The 17,985-nt window shown below is 31.5% G+C and overlaps 2 protein-coding genes across 2 annotated transcripts; both read left to right on the plus strand.

Moving 5' to 3' along the window:
- The first annotated feature begins 3,867 nt into the window (after window positions 1-3,867).
- LOC146931632 (zinc finger CCCH domain-containing protein 61-like) lies at window positions 3,868-5,392 on the plus strand. The gene has a single exon (XM_085703142.1). It carries the CDS (start codon window positions 4,143-4,145, stop codon window positions 5,079-5,081), a length of 939 nt encoding a protein of 312 aa, XP_085559268.1. The 5' UTR covers window positions 3,868-4,142; the 3' UTR covers window positions 5,082-5,392.
- A 10,154-nt stretch (window positions 5,393-15,546) lies between these two features.
- On the plus strand, window positions 15,547-16,904 carry LOC146931633 (zinc finger CCCH domain-containing protein 61-like). The gene has a single exon (XM_085703143.1). It carries the CDS (start codon window positions 15,655-15,657, stop codon window positions 16,591-16,593), a length of 939 nt encoding a protein of 312 aa, XP_085559269.1. The 5' UTR covers window positions 15,547-15,654; the 3' UTR covers window positions 16,594-16,904.
- The last annotated feature ends 1,081 nt before the right edge of the window (window positions 16,905-17,985 follow it).

Here is a 17,985-nt window from a genome sequence, read left to right on the forward strand (position 1 = left end):
AAATTGCAATGCATATAATCCCTCCAGTCACTATTATAAGCAAAAATCAACTTTTTAGGTTCATTCATTAAATGATGTATTTAGTCTATATTATTGACCAAATACATCATTATGAAACTAAAAAGTTTATTTTTGTTTATAATAGTGACCAGAAGGAGTATAAGATATTAGCCGGTTTCGAGTTGACAATATCATGTATTACAGTAGTTTGGTGAAATAATGCAATTCGACCTAATTTTCAACTATTATCTTTGCAATTTAGTCACATAGCAGCTCAATTAATTAATTAATCAACCAACGTTTCGGTCTGTCTATATATAGCATAACATCACAATACATCACATCTTTTTGTGGTTCAACCGCCTCACTTGTTTTTTCTGACTAAAGTCGAACAGTTATTCTAATTTTTGAAGGTAGAAAAACATACTATCGGAGTTGGATTTACGGATTAATGTTCGAATTTCAATTGAAAAAGATACATATAGTTAGTGCCTGAGTGTCTTAAATAAGACTATCTTTCATGAAAGGAATCTATTAGAAACCAAAAATAAGGCAAAATTATACGATTAATCCCTTAACTTTATTTTAAGTAACATTTTCGTTCTTTATTTTTTTTGTCACGATTTAGTTCTTTATGTTGTAAAATGATAATATCTTATCATTTTTTATGAGATTTTTTTCAAAGAAATTTGATTTTCTAGGCTTATATGATGAAGATTTACGTTTGTCTATGAGTTTGATGAATTTTTTTTTTAGTTTTTGATTATTTTTTTCATAAAAAAGGATAACTATGTTGTTATTTTATAACATAAAGACTAAATCGTGACAAAAAAAAGATAAAGGACGAAAGTATTACCTAAATATATTTTTTTCTTTGTTATTCATCTTATATTTTTTATGGGTAGTGTTAACTTGTGCCCTTAGAGCACATGTTAAGAGATCTAAAAGGAGAAATATTTTATAAAATTTTGTGCATTCAACTCATTAAAAAGTTAAAATTAAATGTATTGCACACATTCCAATGAGTTATTTCTATATTTGTTTCATTAACTTGTGCTTTAAGGGCACAAGTTAACATTTCCCATTTTTTATTTGACCTAACTCAACCTTACAAAACTGTCTTAGAATTACTCTCACTTATAAACTAATTTAAAATCATCTCTTTTAAGGTGAGACTCTTAACATCAACCATATACATTTGAAGTGTGAACCAAGTGATCAGATAACAATAGTGATGGCAATTGAACCTAGGCCTGATGGGCACCCGCAAAAAATATCCGCAATGGATAGGGTAAAACCCCGCTTTATGGGTATGGGCTTGGGTCCGGGTAATTACCCGCAAATTTATATGAGTATGGGTGCGGGTAAGGGCACTATACTACCCAGCCCCGCAACCCGCATAATTATTTAAAACTAATTACCCGCAAATTTATTATATTATATAATATAATAAATATTTTATTTATTTTTGGTGTATAATTATTTAATTTGTTTAGCTATTTAAACATAAAACTAAACCTAAAAACTAATACGGTAATCGTTTCATCCTTACGTACATAAGCTTACGAGCTACAAATTTATGATTTAAATCAATTTGATGTTTATTTTAGCATGCACTTTTTTATATGTATTTTGAATGTTTTTATTTTAATTTTCGAGGAATATTTTTTATTTGGCTAAATACTATGATTTCTACTATTTTATGAGTTGCTTTAAAAAAATTTGGATCATAGTTTTATTTCAATTGTGATGTTTTTTATTGTCTCTTTATAATTAAAGTGCGGGTATTGGGTATGGGTATGGGCACTTAGGTGCCCATAGGGTATGGGGAATGACACTAAAGTTGTTACCCATGAGGATACGTGCTCGGGTACGGGCATTTTTTACAAACGCGGGTATGGGGAAGGTGCTATAGTACCCTACCCATTAGGTACCCATTGCCATCCCTAGATAACAAAAACCTTATAGCAGGTGGTCTAACCGATCTTAAATAGACTCTAATACTATCTTAGAATTTGATTTGAACCCCTTAACCCGATTGCAAACACTTTCATCAATGTGAAACTCATAACCTATCGCTTACAACGTGGAACTCGTAACACATTATATTTTTTTTAGGGAACATTATATTTTGATTTATACTCATAACTACACCTTTATGAAATAATATTAATCTTTTCTACGTCGAACTCTTAACAGTTTATGTCTTTATTTAGACTCATAACTTCATCTTTAATATTATATCATCATAAGAAAGGAAAACAATTAATTACCTAAGATTTTATTTTCAATATTGAAGATTTAACTCAGAAGAACAATCAGTCAAAGATCGTAACCACGCCTTTGTAACATTTTTCCAAAGACTTGTACCAAAAAAAAAAAAAAAAAAACATTTTTCCAAAGACACATCTTAACGGTCAAAAGGAACATCAAGAAAATAGGATAAAGTAAAAGAAATGAAGCTAATTTTTAAATTTTTGTTAATTAAGAACGATTCCCAAATACATGAAATCTAGAATTTTCAGCAACTTAACATAATTGCCTATGAGAAAACGCAAATTAAAGTAATTCAGAAAGAAAGTATAACAGCTAAAATCGACAGGTTCTATGTTTGGTTTATTGGTGTATACGATTTTTGTATTGAGGTAGGTGTATATGAAAATTGTTCAAACTATGAAGAACGACCGGATACAGTCTTATTTTTTTAAGGAAATGTTAACTAGTATCCCAGACACTCGTTAAGGACTTTAAATAGTAACTTTTTGTGAAAATTTGTAGAATAAAGTGCATTGGAAATTAAAAACTTTGACATTTTTATGGAATAATTACTTAATTTAGAATGCTTAAAAAGTGCCCCAGAAGCATTCGTTAACAAGACCCTTTTTTTAATCAAAATTTTAGAATAGCTGAATGGTATTCATTTTAAGAAAGAGTAGTTTTCCGCGACATGTTCACTCTTACCTCCAATTGATTTGACACACAACTGTTTGGGTCATTTGGAAGGAACGAAATAACAGGATTTTTAAGAACAAAGCTTAGGATTTGTTTAAGTTGTTAGATGATGTCAAGTTTATATATTTTTCTTGGTTAAAAGCTAAGCTGCTCACTTCTGCTTTCGGTTACAATGACTGATGGCGGAGCCCTTTATTATGTATGGGTGTTAGGGAGTAGTTTTCTTTTGCTTGTTTTTTTTCGTTGCGTTTATGGAAACATACACATAACTTTGTACTCCTTTTGGGTGGTTCTTTTTGGCACACTTGTGCTAGTTGAACCACTCGCGTTTAGTTATATTTCATTTTGGCTTCTTCAAAAAAAAAAAAAGAGTAGAACACTTACAGAAGAATAAATAGGTCAACGACGGTTAAAATAAAAGATTAGGCCATAAATATACGAGAAATCGACAAATTTTACTAACAACGAAATATGGAGCACATGAATAGTACCATATGCAAATTAAGTACCAAGTTTAAGTACTTCGTCATTTTATAAATACTCGTATGTGTTTTAAAGGAGGGATTAATATTTTAATATTTTAAATGAAGATGTGGTGTTCAAACTATTTGTCTAATTGCTAGGGGATACAATGTTTTAGACGCTACTCAAGTCTCATCATACAAATTATTCATATTAAAATTTGAAACTATCTATTATATATTTTTAATTGGTAGAAACATTGTAATATACAAATCGAGTTTTGAATTAGAATTTTATACTCTGGATAAAATATAAAGCCATTAAATACTTTTAAAAGAAAAATTTAAACCATTTTTAGTTAATTAATTAATAGTCTAGGTGCATAGTAGAACTACTTGCCTTCAAAATTGGGCACAGCATCTACATATCTATATGAAGAAGCAGATGTACACATAGGCAAAACAGATGACTGCAATGAATTGTGAAATTGCCACATACCCTCTTTTGCATGCTCACACCAAATACTATGCAGCCACGCACACTTATATCCCATAAAACCCATTTCTCTCGCACCACCCTCTCTCTATATTTTCTCTCTCATTTAATACCTGAAACCACCCTATATATACACACTCTCATTCCCTCTCTATACATCTTCACTTCACTTCATATATTTTCTTCCACCTAATTACATAATTATTTTATTTATTTATTATAACTATTCAAAAATGAGTAGTGTACTTTGTGAAGAGCAACAAAAACTTCTCCTTTCCCTGAAAAAGTCTCTCACTCTAAGGGACACTATCATGGACAACATCCCACCTAGGAAGCTACTCACCCGCCGCTCACCCACCTCCACCGCCGTCACTGACATGTTTTCCGATGAGGATCCTTATTCCTCCGACCATTTCCGAATGTACGAGTTCAAAATCCGGCGATGCACCCGTAGCCGGAGCCACGACTGGACTGACTGCCCTTTCGCCCACCCGGGCGAAAAGGCACGCCGTCGTGACCCCCTCAGATATCAGTACTCCGGTGAGGTGTGTCCTGATTACCGCCGCGGAAACTGCGAACGCGGCGAAGCCTGTGAATTCTCCCACGGAGTTTTTGAATGCTGGTTGCACCCTTCAAGGTATAGAACTGAAGCTTGTAAAGATGGTAAAAATTGTAAGCGCAAAATTTGTTTTTTTGCTCATACACCTCGTCAACTTAGAGTTTTACTTTTACCACCCCTTTCTCCTTCTCTTACACCTCCTCAAAAAAACAACAAAAAATGTTGTTCTTTCTGTCATTGCTGTTCAAATTCTTCTTCACCCACTTCTACTTTGTTAAGTGGGCCCCATTTTTCTTCTTCAAATTCACCCCCTTTGTCACCTTTGTCCAATTCAAATTCCAAAGATGTGCATGTGCTTAATGAGCTTATTCGTTCTATGGAGAGTTTTAACTTTGGTGATGATATTGTTCATGAGGCTAATTCACCTGTTTCTGCTTCCAAATTGAATTGGATTAATAATAATAACAATAATCCTAATTCTTCATTGGGTTGTGGAAAATATTATAATTCAAGTGGTGGTAGTGGCATGTTTTTGAGAGATGAACAAAGGATTAAGGTTGTTGATAATGATGTCACACCAGATTTTGGGTGGGTGAATGAGCTGCTGATGTAGATGATACAATGACAACAAAGCTGCTGATGTTGATATGATGATGATGATGATGATAATTATGTGAATTCATGGTGATTTATTATTTCAGTAATTAATTTCTAGTAAAAAAAAAGTACGTAATTAAGTGTAGATATGGTTATGTGATCATGTGACTTAACATATGATCCTTAATTGGCTTGCTTAGCCTCTATTTCCAATTGTAATTCAATTCTTGTTCATTTCTAGTTTATTACTTTCTGAATTTGTATGTTTGTGAAAATTAATCAAATTATGTAATTTTTATTCCGATTAAATTAATTAGATTTTATGAATCTTGATTTTTGGGTGGAAAAGGAATGGACTAATGACTAAAGAGTAACGAATCGTGTTAAAGTTTTGTTAATTAATTTTTTTTGTTGTTGGATATATTTTGGGGCTGTTTTGTTTGTTAGCTTAGATTTATCTTGTTCTTATTACGTGGGAAGGTCCTTACGTGTGACTTGTGTTAGTCCAAGGCATATCTTTGCACATGGCAACCATGCAATATTGGTGCCATTTGATAACAAACTTATTACAAGTTTTTTTTTTTATTCCAATTATATCAAGGTTTATTTTATATTTTTTAAAATAATCGACGTTTTTATGAGAGAAAAAAAATAAGATAAATAAAAAAAACTCCTATTGTCAATGTATATTTTTCATGACTTTGTTCAAAGAAAAGTTTGTTATTGTTACACAACGGATATTAATATATGAAATGTAATGTTCTCTTCAGCTGAAATGCACGAGACAGGCACCCAAATATTAATTGGGCAGTACGTAATTGAAAAATGAAATTAAGGACACAAATTTTGATCTTATAGTTTGGTCATTAGCTAGAAGAAAACTAGCTAAGCATAATGTTGGGTCCACCCCATCTGTGAAACAAATTCGATCGGTACCACTCTACAAGGTGTTTGTTTATATTTAATGAAGTCATTTCATTTCATCATGTACAACTTGTTTGGTGATCTTGTAGATTTCTTGGTCAAATAAATTTTGACAAATTTCTTTAACATAAACATCCTAAACATCTAATAAAATTGGAAAAATATAATTATATATATTAGAGAAACTTTGTTAGAATAGGCATGCCCGTGTGGCAAGAATACTGTACCAATAGATGTGCTAATGCTCAGTTATTTATTTGAGAAATGATATTTTGACAACCACTTTTTGACAACTTTTGGACAACTTTCTCTCTCATACTCACATGATGTTGTTATCCTCTCTCTTCCTTTTTCTCTCTTCATTGTTTTTGACCAATAAGAATTGAGAAAAACAAGGTTGTCATCAAATGGATGTTAAAATATCATTACTCTATTTTTAAGGCTCTATGTTCTCATGAGAAACTTTGCAGGCATTAATCATATGTACTACACAAGGTCCCTTCCCCACATGTCCATGTGAAATGATATTATTATTTTTTTTATCAAATGACCTTGTGTATGTGACATTGTTAATTATGTAACTAAGATGGTTTCATTTGTTTCATTTTAGCTTTCAGTTAAGATCATGAAAACAATAAAAGCTTTCAATAATCAAATTGGCTTCTGATAATTGATCAATCTAGCATTATCATTTCATAATGACCATGCAATATTTGTTTAGTCATTATACATTATATACTGTTTCTCATGAGTTCTTTCGCTAGAGAAAATCATATTTTAGGTGTTTGAAATACTAAAGGTTGATACTTCTCTCAGCCGGGATTCAAATTTCGATTTGTCACGATGTGAATACATTTTTGTATCTAGATGTAAAAGGTAAAACCAATATATGTGTTTCAATATTTAGAAATTAATACCTATCTAATTGGATTTAGATCCAAAATGGTTAGGGGATACATAAGCGTGCTGGGATCCAGGACTCCTTAATTAAAAGAAAGTGGACATTAAATCATACAGATCAAAAGTCAGATAACGTACCATTCTTTGATAGCGTAATATTTGTTTCCTAGGAAGCAAACTTATCTGAAAGACAGCTAAGGCAGTGAAGGGAATGACCCATAAAGAAGAAGTGTATGGAATAAGTTTTTGGTGGGGTTAATTTGTTGGTTAGGTGAGGTACTACACTACTATGGTACTATTGAGTTAGCTAGGTGGTAGTAACTACCATAAACTCACACCTAATGGTTTGGGAATGGGGGAGCAACCCATACTAAAATTGACCTATTTTAGGGCTTTTGAGGTCCCCTATCTCTCTGACCTTTTACCTTTGTGTCATAATTTTTCAAATTCGTTTTTAGAAGATGAATTAAACAACAACTTTTGTGGGACAAGCATCCCATACTCTTGTTACCTAAGTGAATGAAACTACCGACACATGTGAATGGGTACATCATTTCTTTGTCATCAAGACCAATATTTTGATACATGCATATACATTTCTGGATGCGAAATGCTATTCATATACATTCCCCGTGCTCATTCACTTTTATGCATTTCATTTTCAATCAATGCTAAAGTTTTTATTCATGTTGTGGTTGAGTTCTGACAGGGTTGTTTGAGTCATAGAGAGTCATATTATATTTACCAATTAAAAAGTTGTTTCATTCCTACCATAGCTTTCAAATGGTAAGAATTACCGTGTTTTAAAAGCTACCAGAGAATAAAAGTGCTGTCATGCGGATTTAGATGTCATTTTCTTGGATTTAATATTGTTGCTATCAGCCATGCATAACATTAACTTCTTATTCTTTTAAAGACCTCAACTCAATTACTCTTCAATTCTATAATTGTAGCATAACCCCAGTTTTCAATGGATAATGGTACATAGACTTAGGCCGGCTAGTATAGCCAGTACTTCAGCATGCAATTTGTACTTGTTAAGATCAATTATTTTTTAGTAAGTTCATTAAATGTGATTTTACAAGTTTAATATTGTGTTTAGTACTTGTTCAAAAAAAAAATATTGTGTTTAGTATATAATTATTAGTAAATTACTGTAGTGGTCACTTATGTTAATTTTCATGGTAAATCATGAATTTTATGATTAGAACTCCTTCATGGTTTAATACTGTGTTTAACTTGCGGGTCTAATGAGTTGTTTTTTCATAAGCAAAATCGAGGAGTGTATGAGATATTCTAACACATTCAATCTATGAGTACAAATACAAACTATGTAAAATGCCTATAGCAAATCATTAGATTGCTAAACCAATCTGGAAAGTGACGAATAAAATTGAAGTCTGTTAATTTACTGCTAATAACTCAAACAGATCAGGAGTCAACTCAGACATATGGCTCAGGTGGATGTTGTGGAGGTTCACAGCGATGGTGTCTAGTGGTCGTTTGACAGAAACGATGAAGTACACATTCTGTTTTGAAATAGAGAGTGAGTTTATTTTTTTTATTTTTAACAGGCATTATTAGTCTAATGGTTAGGATCTATGGTAGATAGATAGGGCTGGATCGACTTCCGAAAAAATTACATGTATATTTACCAGATCAAAACCTATATTGGAGATTCACTTGCTATAAATTCACTTGTCTTTGTTTATTGGGTAACTGGACAGCAATAACAATCGGCCTCCCAGCTGTTCAACCGGCTGAAGTGTACTGGTTTTGCTTCGACTATATGTACATCAGAAGTACTTGATGGCAAGAATTGGACCATCCAGGCTGCAACTGTGAGCTGTATGGAAATTATATTTTCTATCAAAATATAGCTGATGCCTGATGCAATGTATACAAATTTCAGCAAAAAGAAAAAGTGGAGAACAAAGTGACATTGACATGTGCAATGATCAATGTCACCACCAATGGTCTATTAATATACCATGTCCACATTAGATAATACCTATACTATGTTTATGGGACAAGATTTCAGCATAATGTGAAATCTTATCCTGCAATGCAGGAGAGGATACTAGGGATATGACAGGTATTTGGTGTTCTATAAGATTTTGTGGTGCAGTAGGCTCCTACTAATTGGCAGTGAGAAGGGGGATGTAGGTAGTCTTACTTGCGTCCTACCAAAAAAAAAAAGTATGTTACCGCAAGTAACTGTCACCCATATCACAAGGCTACCTAAAATTTGTGCCCCGGACCACCCTCAATAGCTATTCATCTTAAAATTAAAAACGTCAAAAAAGCAAGGAACTACACATCTAAGATAAAAAAAAAAAAAAAAAAAAAATGCAAAGGCACTTACACGACGGTTGTAGACACAGCCGAAACATAATCATATGCAATTATGCATCCCTGATGAAAGAAGAGCACTGAAGATCCAGTTGATAGCATAGAAAACAACCAAATTATCCCAAATTACTAGATGTTGTAATATTGTAAACGCGTCAACATAGGCGTATGCTTATTAGAAACACAACTATTGCCTACAAATTACAAACAATATCCGGCATAAAAACTTTCTGAAATCAAATAACTGGGATTCAGTTAGGTTATGATGGTAAGAATTCTATGAAGTCGTTATCTTGGATTCGTGGTAACTTTTATTACTAATGATGATCGATAATCGGTCATTATCTTGGATTCGTGGTAACTTTTATTACTAATGATGATCGATAATCAAATAACTGACATTGATGAATTTTTTTTTTAGTTTTTGATTATTTTTTTCATAAAAAAGGATAACTATGTTGTTATTTTATAACATAAAGACTAAATCGTGACAAAAAAAAGATAAAGGACGAAAGTATTACCTAAATATATTTTTTTCTTTGTTATTCATCTTATATTTTTTATGGGTAGTGTTAACTTGTGCCCTTAGAGCACATGTTAAGAGATCTAAAAGGAGAAATATTTTATAAAATTTTGTGCATTCAACTCATTAAAAAGTTAAAATTAAATGTATTGCACACATTCCAATGAGTTATTTCTATATTTGTTTCATTAACTTGTGCTTTAAGGGCACAAGTTAACATTTCCCATTTTTTATTTGACCTAACTCAACCTTACAAAACTGTCTTAGAATTACTCTCACTTATAAACTAATTTAAAATCATCTCTTTTAAGGTGAGACTCTTAACATCAACCATATACATTTGAAGTGTGAACCAAGTGATCAGATAACAATAGTGATGGCAATTGAACCTAGGCCTGATGGGCACCCGCAAAAAATATCCGCAATGGATAGGGTAAAACCCCGCTTTATGGGTATGGGCTTGGGTCCGGGTAATTACCCGCAAATTTATATGAGTATGGGTGCGGGTAAGGGCACTATACTACCCAGCCCCGCAACCCGCATAATTATTTAAAACTAATTACCCGCAAATTTATTATATTATATAATATAATAAATATTTTATTTATTTTTGGTGTATAATTATTTAATTTGTTTAGCTATTTAAACATAAAACTAAACCTAAAAACTAATACGGTAATCGTTTCATCCTTACGTACATAAGCTTACGAGCTACAAATTTATGATTTAAATCAATTTGATGTTTATTTTAGCATGCACTTTTTTATATGTATTTTGAATGTTTTTATTTTAATTTTCGAGGAATATTTTTTATTTGGCTAAATACTATGATTTCTACTATTTTATGAGTTGCTTTAAAAAAATTTGGATCATAGTTTTATTTCAATTGTGATGTTTTTTATTGTCTCTTTATAATTAAAGTGCGGGTATTGGGTATGGGTATGGGCACTTAGGTGCCCATAGGGTATGGGGAATGACACTAAAGTTGTTACCCATGAGGATACGTGCTCGGGTACGGGCATTTTTTACAAACGCGGGTATGGGGAAGGTGCTATAGTACCCTACCCATTAGGTACCCATTGCCATCCCTAGATAACAAAAACCTTATAGCAGGTGGTCTAACCGATCTTAAATAGACTCTAATACTATCTTAGAATTTGATTTGAACCCCTTAACCCGATTGCAAACACTTTCATCAATGTGAAACTCATAACCTATCGCTTACAACGTGGAACTCGTAACACATTATATTTTTTTTAGGGAACATTATATTTTGATTTATACTCATAACTACACCTTTATGAAATAATATTAATCTTTTCTACGTCGAACTCTTAACAGTTTATGTCTTTATTTAGACTCATAACTTCATCTTTAATATTATATCATCATAAGAAAGGAAAACAATTAATTACCTAAGATTTTATTTTCAATATTGAAGATTTAACTCAGAAGAACAATCAGTCAAAGATCGTAACCACGCCTTTGTAACATTTTTCCAAAGACTTGTACCAAAAAAAAAAAAAAAAAAACATTTTTCCAAAGACACATCTTAACGGTCAAAAGGAACATCAAGAAAATAGGATAAAGTAAAAGAAATGAAGCTAATTTTTAAATTTTTGTTAATTAAGAACGATTCCCAAATACATGAAATCTAGAATTTTCAGCAACTTAACATAATTGCCTATGAGAAAACGCAAATTAAAGTAATTCAGAAAGAAAGTATAACAGCTAAAATCGACAGGTTCTATGTTTGGTTTATTGGTGTATACGATTTTTGTATTGAGGTAGGTGTATATGAAAATTGTTCAAACTATGAAGAACGACCGGATACAGTCTTATTTTTTTAAGGAAATGTTAACTAGTATCCCAGACACTCGTTAAGGACTTTAAATAGTAACTTTTTGTGAAAATTTGTAGAATAAAGTGCATTGGAAATTAAAAACTTTGACATTTTTATGGAATAATTACTTAATTTAGAATGCTTAAAAAGTGCCCCAGAAGCATTCGTTAACAAGACCCTTTTTTTAATCAAAATTTTAGAATAGCTGAATGGTATTCATTTTAAGAAAGAGTAGTTTTCCGCGACATGTTCACTCTTACCTCCAATTGATTTGACACACAACTGTTTGGGTCATTTGGAAGGAACGAAATAACAGGATTTTTAAGAACAAAGCTTAGGATTTGTTTAAGTTGTTAGATGATGTCAAGTTTATATATTTTTCTTGGTTAAAAGCTAAGCTGCTCACTTCTGCTTTCGGTTACAATGACTGATGGCGGAGCCCTTTATTATGTATGGGTGTTAGGGAGTAGTTTTCTTTTGCTTGTTTTTTTTCGTTGCGTTTATGGAAACATACACATAACTTTGTACTCCTTTTGGGTGGTTCTTTTTGGCACACTTGTGCTAGTTGAACCACTCGCGTTTAGTTATATTTCATTTTGGCTTCTTCAAAAAAAAAAAAAGAGTAGAACACTTACAGAAGAATAAATAGGTCAACGACGGTTAAAATAAAAGATTAGGCCATAAATATACGAGAAATCGACAAATTTTACTAACAACGAAATATGGAGCACATGAATAGTACCATATGCAAATTAAGTACCAAGTTTAAGTACTTCGTCATTTTATAAATACTCGTATGTGTTTTAAAGGAGGGATTAATATTTTAATATTTTAAATGAAGATGTGGTGTTCAAACTATTTGTCTAATTGCTAGGGGATACAATGTTTTAGACGCTACTCAAGTCTCATCATACAAATTATTCATATTAAAATTTGAAACTATCTATTATATATTTTTAATTGGTAGAAACATTGTAATATACAAATCGAGTTTTGAATTAGAATTTTATACTCTGGATAAAATATAAAGCCATTAAATACTTTTAAAAGAAAAATTTAAACCATTTTTAGTTAATTAATTAATAGTCTAGGTGCATAGTAGAACTACTTGCCTTCAAAATTGGGCACAGCATCTACATATCTATATGAAGAAGCAGATGTACACATAGGCAAAACAGATGACTGCAATGAATTGTGAAATTGCCACATACCCTCTTTTGCATGCTCACACCAAATACTATGCAGCCACGCACACTTATATCCCATAAAACCCATTTCTCTCGCACCACCCTCTCTCTATATTTTCTCTCTCATTTAATACCTGAAACCACCCTATAGGTGAGAACTACGTTACCCTCTCTTGTTTAGGGGGTAGTTACCCTCTCTTGTTATCAACCAATCAAAATGTAATATGCATAGACAACATTAAATGTCAAATAAATGAATCAATTTTTTCTAAAAATAAAAAAGTTAATCTTAATCATAAGGCAACTTTTAATACTTTTAATTTTTATTTAGAGTAAATTACACTCTCCTCCCCTCTTATGTTAAAATATACATTTCTCTCCCTTTAAAAATAAAATCTACACTCCTCTCCCTATAAGATGCTTGAATTACAACCTTTTCCCTTAATAATTAAATATGTACTACACTTTAATCTATTTTAACATAAATAAATATTTTTATGATATATACTAATTTTGAACCACCATTTAAGAAAAATAAATTCATTTCTTTATAATTTAAATATCAATGGTAATTAAACTTAAATATTTTGCTATTAAGTTTATAATTTATAGTATAAAACTAATTTTTAAATAACCATATTTTACTGTATTTAGTAATTATTGTAATTTTATTTTTTGGTTGTTTCATATTTTATAATAGGGTTTAAAACTATATGTTAATGTAATTGTGAATAAAAAATAGCGAAAAATATGTATTCAAATTTTGATTATGTTAAAATAGACCCGAAGTACTTTTTTTTTTAAGTGTGTTAGATTATTTTATTTTATTTTGCTAGACTTATAACAAATAAAATTTTTACATCAAATTTCTTTCATCTGCCTTAAATTCATTACTTACATTCATAAAATTTCTTCCATTCCACAACCCCGAACGTGAGAACAAAAACATCTCCTTCATTCAAATTTCTTCTTTATTCTTCCCTATTGATCAATTCTTGTTTCATTTTCGTTTTCTTCCCATTTTGATTGTTCAATTTTGTCGTTTCAAACTGCTGCAGTTTCAAATTATAGTGAGAATTGTCGTTGTTTCTAGAACCGCGTCAGGTATCATGACTTTTTTTTTTATTTAAGCAGCCAACCTAATAAAATATGCTAACACGCATAGACCTGCCTCACTATCAGCCAAAGCTTTTAAGTCCAAACAAAATAACAAAAGCCTCATGACATAACCATTTCAGCAACAACCGAAAAAAAATGCTAGCAAACTCCCAAAACATCGCAACGGCAACGCCTGCTAGCAATCCTTGAAGTATAACAGATGACTTACTCAATTGTTATAATTAACTACCTTACAACCAAGAAAAATCAAATCAAAAAGAAAAATCAACTCGCCATACCTGACGTGGTTCTGGAAATAACGGTAATTCTCACGATATTTGGAATCAAACGAACGACGACGATTCTCACGAAAATTGAAAAATGCGGCAGTTTAGAACGACAAAATTGAACAATAAAAATGGGAAGAAGAAATTTTCTGAATGCAACCGATAAATTTAAGGACATTCAGATGAAAGAAATTTGATGTGAAATTTTAATTGTTCTAAACCAGTCTTGTAGTGTAAATTAATTAAGATTGAACACCTAAATATAATTAAGGCAAGATTACATTAGGGGTCCTTTATCTTAATTTTTTTTGTAACAATTTGGTCATTTAACTTTATTTTTTCCCGTTTAGGTCCTTTATCTCTCTTAAAAGCACATATACATATAATTTTATTTTTAAAAATATATTTTTATTAAAAATGAAAAAAAAATCCAGAAATATGATGAAGATGTTCATCATCTTCATCTTCTTCCTTTGAATCTTCATCATCTTCTTTAAATAAAAAAAAATTCTACTAAAATATATCTCCAAATATCGTGAATTAATGTTATATTCACCTCAAATCTTCTTTTAAACACAAAAATCAAAACCTTAATTTCACAAATGTTGCAAGGCGGATGGTGGAGGCTTAGTCACTAGCGGAAGGGTTAGGCTTTACAAAAGTTAAGATTGTTCTGGAAACAACAAAATTGATGTGCAAAGCTGCTCTCAATTTTGGGGTTATTTTTATGCCGGGTTTGAATATTGAGTTAGAAAATAATAATAATATACGGTGTGACAATTTATATAACTAATTTTTTTTTTTGGTGATGAAACTAAATCTCTTTTCTATAGGGTTTTGATTTTTGTGTTTAAAAGAAGATTTGAGGTGAACATAACATTAATTCATGATATTTGGAGATATATTTGTGTAGAATTTTTTATGATTCAATGAAGATGGTGAAGATTCAAAGAAAAAAGATGGAGATGATGAACATCTTCATCATATTTCTGGATTTTTTTTACATTTTTAATAAAAATATATTTTAAAAAATAAAATTATGTATTTTTTTAATAAAAAAAATGAGAAAAAGGATGTATATGTGTTTTTATGAGAGATAAAAGACCTAAACGGAAAAAAATAAAGATAAAGGACCAAAGTGTTACAAATAAATAAGATAAAGGACCTATAATGTAATCTTGTCTATAATTAAATAAAAATTAAAAGTATTAAAAGTTACCTAAAATTGAATTTTTTTTTATAGAAAAAATTTACTCATTTATTTGACATTTAATGTTTCCAATGTATATTACATTTTGATTGGTTGATATCATGAGAGGGTAAAATACCCTCTAAACAAGAGAGGGTAATCTAGAAAAAACCCACCCTATATATACACACTCTCATTCCCTCTCTATACATCTTCACTTCACTTCATATATTTTCTTCCACCTAATTACATAATTATTTTATTTATTTATTATAACTATTCAAAAATGAGTAGTGTACTTTGTGAAGAGCAACAAAAACTTCTCCTTTCCCTGAAAAAGTCTCTCACTCTAAGGGACACTATCATGGACAACATCCCACCTAGGAAGCTACTCACCCGCCGCTCACCCACCTCCACCGCCGTCACTGACATGTTTTCCGATGAGGATCCTTATTCCTCCGACCATTTCCGAATGTACGAGTTCAAAATCCGGCGATGCACCCGTAGCCGGAGCCACGACTGGACTGACTGCCCTTTCGCCCACCCGGGCGAAAAGGCACGCCGTCGTGACCCCCTCAGATATCAGTACTCCGGTGAGGTGTGTCCTGATTACCGCCGCGGAAACTGCGAACGCGGCGAAGCCTGTGAATTCTCCCACGGAGTTTTTGAATGCTGGTTGCACCCTTCAAGGTATAGAACTGAAGCTTGTAAAGATGGTAAAAATTGTAAGCGCAAAATTTGTTTTTTTGCTCATACACCTCGTCAACTTAGAGTTTTACTTTTACCACCCCTTTCTCCTTCTCTTACACCTCCTCAAAAAAACAACAAAAAATGTTGTTCTTTCTGTCATTGCTGTTCAAATTCTTCTTCACCCACTTCTACTTTGTTAAGTGGGCCCCATTTTTCTTCTTCAAATTCACCCCCTTTGTCACCTTTGTCCAATTCAAATTCCAAAGATGTGCATGTGCTTAATGAGCTTATTCGTTCTATGGAGAGTTTTAACTTTGGTGATGATATTGTTCATGAGGCTAATTCACCTGTTTCTGCTTCCAAATTGAATTGGATTAATAATAATAACAATAATCCTAATTCTTCATTGGGTTGTGGAAAATATTATAATTCAAGTGGTGGTAGTGGCATGTTTTTGAGAGATGAACAAAGGATTAAGGTTGTTGATAATGATGTCACACCAGATTTTGGGTGGGTGAATGAGCTGCTGATGTAGATGATACAATGACAACAAAGCTGCTGATGTTGATATGATGATGATGATGATGATAATTATGTGAATTCATGGTGATTTATTATTTCAGTAATTAATTTCTAGTAAAAAAAAAGTACGTAATTAAGTGTAGATATGGTTATGTGATCATGTGACTTAACATATGATCCTTAATTGGCTTGCTTAGCCTCTATTTCCAATTGTAATTCAATTCTTGTTCATTTCTAGTTTATTACTTTCTGAATTTGTATGTTTGTGAAAATTAATCAAATTATGTAATTTTTATTCCGATTAAATTAATTAGATTTTATGAATCTTGATTTTTGGGTGGAAAAGGAATGGACTAATGACTAAAGAGTAACGAATCGTGTTAAAGTTTTGTTAATTAATTTTTTTTGTTGTTGGATATATTTTGGGGCTGTTTTGTTTGTTAGCTTAGATTTATCTTGTTCTTATTACGTGGGAAGGTCCTTACGTGTGACTTGTGTTAGTCCAAGGCATATCTTTGCACATGGCAACCATGCAATATTGGTGCCATTTGATAACAAACTTATTACAAGTTTTTTTTTTTATTCCAATTATATCAAGGTTTATTTTATATTTTTTAAAATAATCGACGTTTTTATGAGAGAAAAAAAATAAGATAAATAAAAAAAACTCCTATTGTCAATGTATATTTTTCATGACTTTGTTCAAAGAAAAGTTTGTTATTGTTACACAACGGATATTAATATATGAAATGTAATGTTCTCTTCAGCTGAAATGCACGAGACAGGCACCCAAATATTAATTGGGCAGTACGTAATTGAAAAATGAAATTAAGGACACAAATTTTGATCTTATAGTTTGGTCATTAGCTAGAAGAAAACTAGCTAAGCATAATGTTGGGTCCACCCCATCTGTGAAACAAATTCGATCGGTACCACTCTACAAGGTGTTTGTTTATATTTAATGAAGTCATTTCATTTCATCATGTACAACTTGTTTGGTGATCTTGTAGATTTCTTGGTCAAATAAATTTTGACAAATTTCTTTAACATAAACATCCTAAACATCTAATAAAATTGGAAAAATATAATTATATATATTAGAGAAACTTTGTTAGAATAGGCATGCCCGTGTGGCAAGAATACTGTACCAATAGATGTGCTAATGCTCAGTTATTTATTTGAGAAATGATATTTTGACAACCACTTTTTGACAACTTTTGGACAACTTTCTCTCTCATACTCACATGATGTTGTTATCCTCTCTCTTCCTTTTTCTCTCTTCATTGTTTTTGACCAATAAGAATTGAGAAAAACAAGGTTGTCATCAAATGGATGTTAAAATATCATTACTCTATTTTTAAGGCTCTATGTTCTCATGAGAAACTTTGCAGGCATTAATCATATG

The sequence above is a fragment of the Medicago sativa genome, chromosome 4 (genome assembly GCF_051527215.1).
Source record: "Medicago sativa cultivar Bolivia chromosome 4, Bolivia_mono, whole genome shotgun sequence".
Lineage (NCBI taxonomy): Eukaryota > Viridiplantae > Streptophyta > Magnoliopsida > Fabales > Fabaceae > Medicago > Medicago sativa.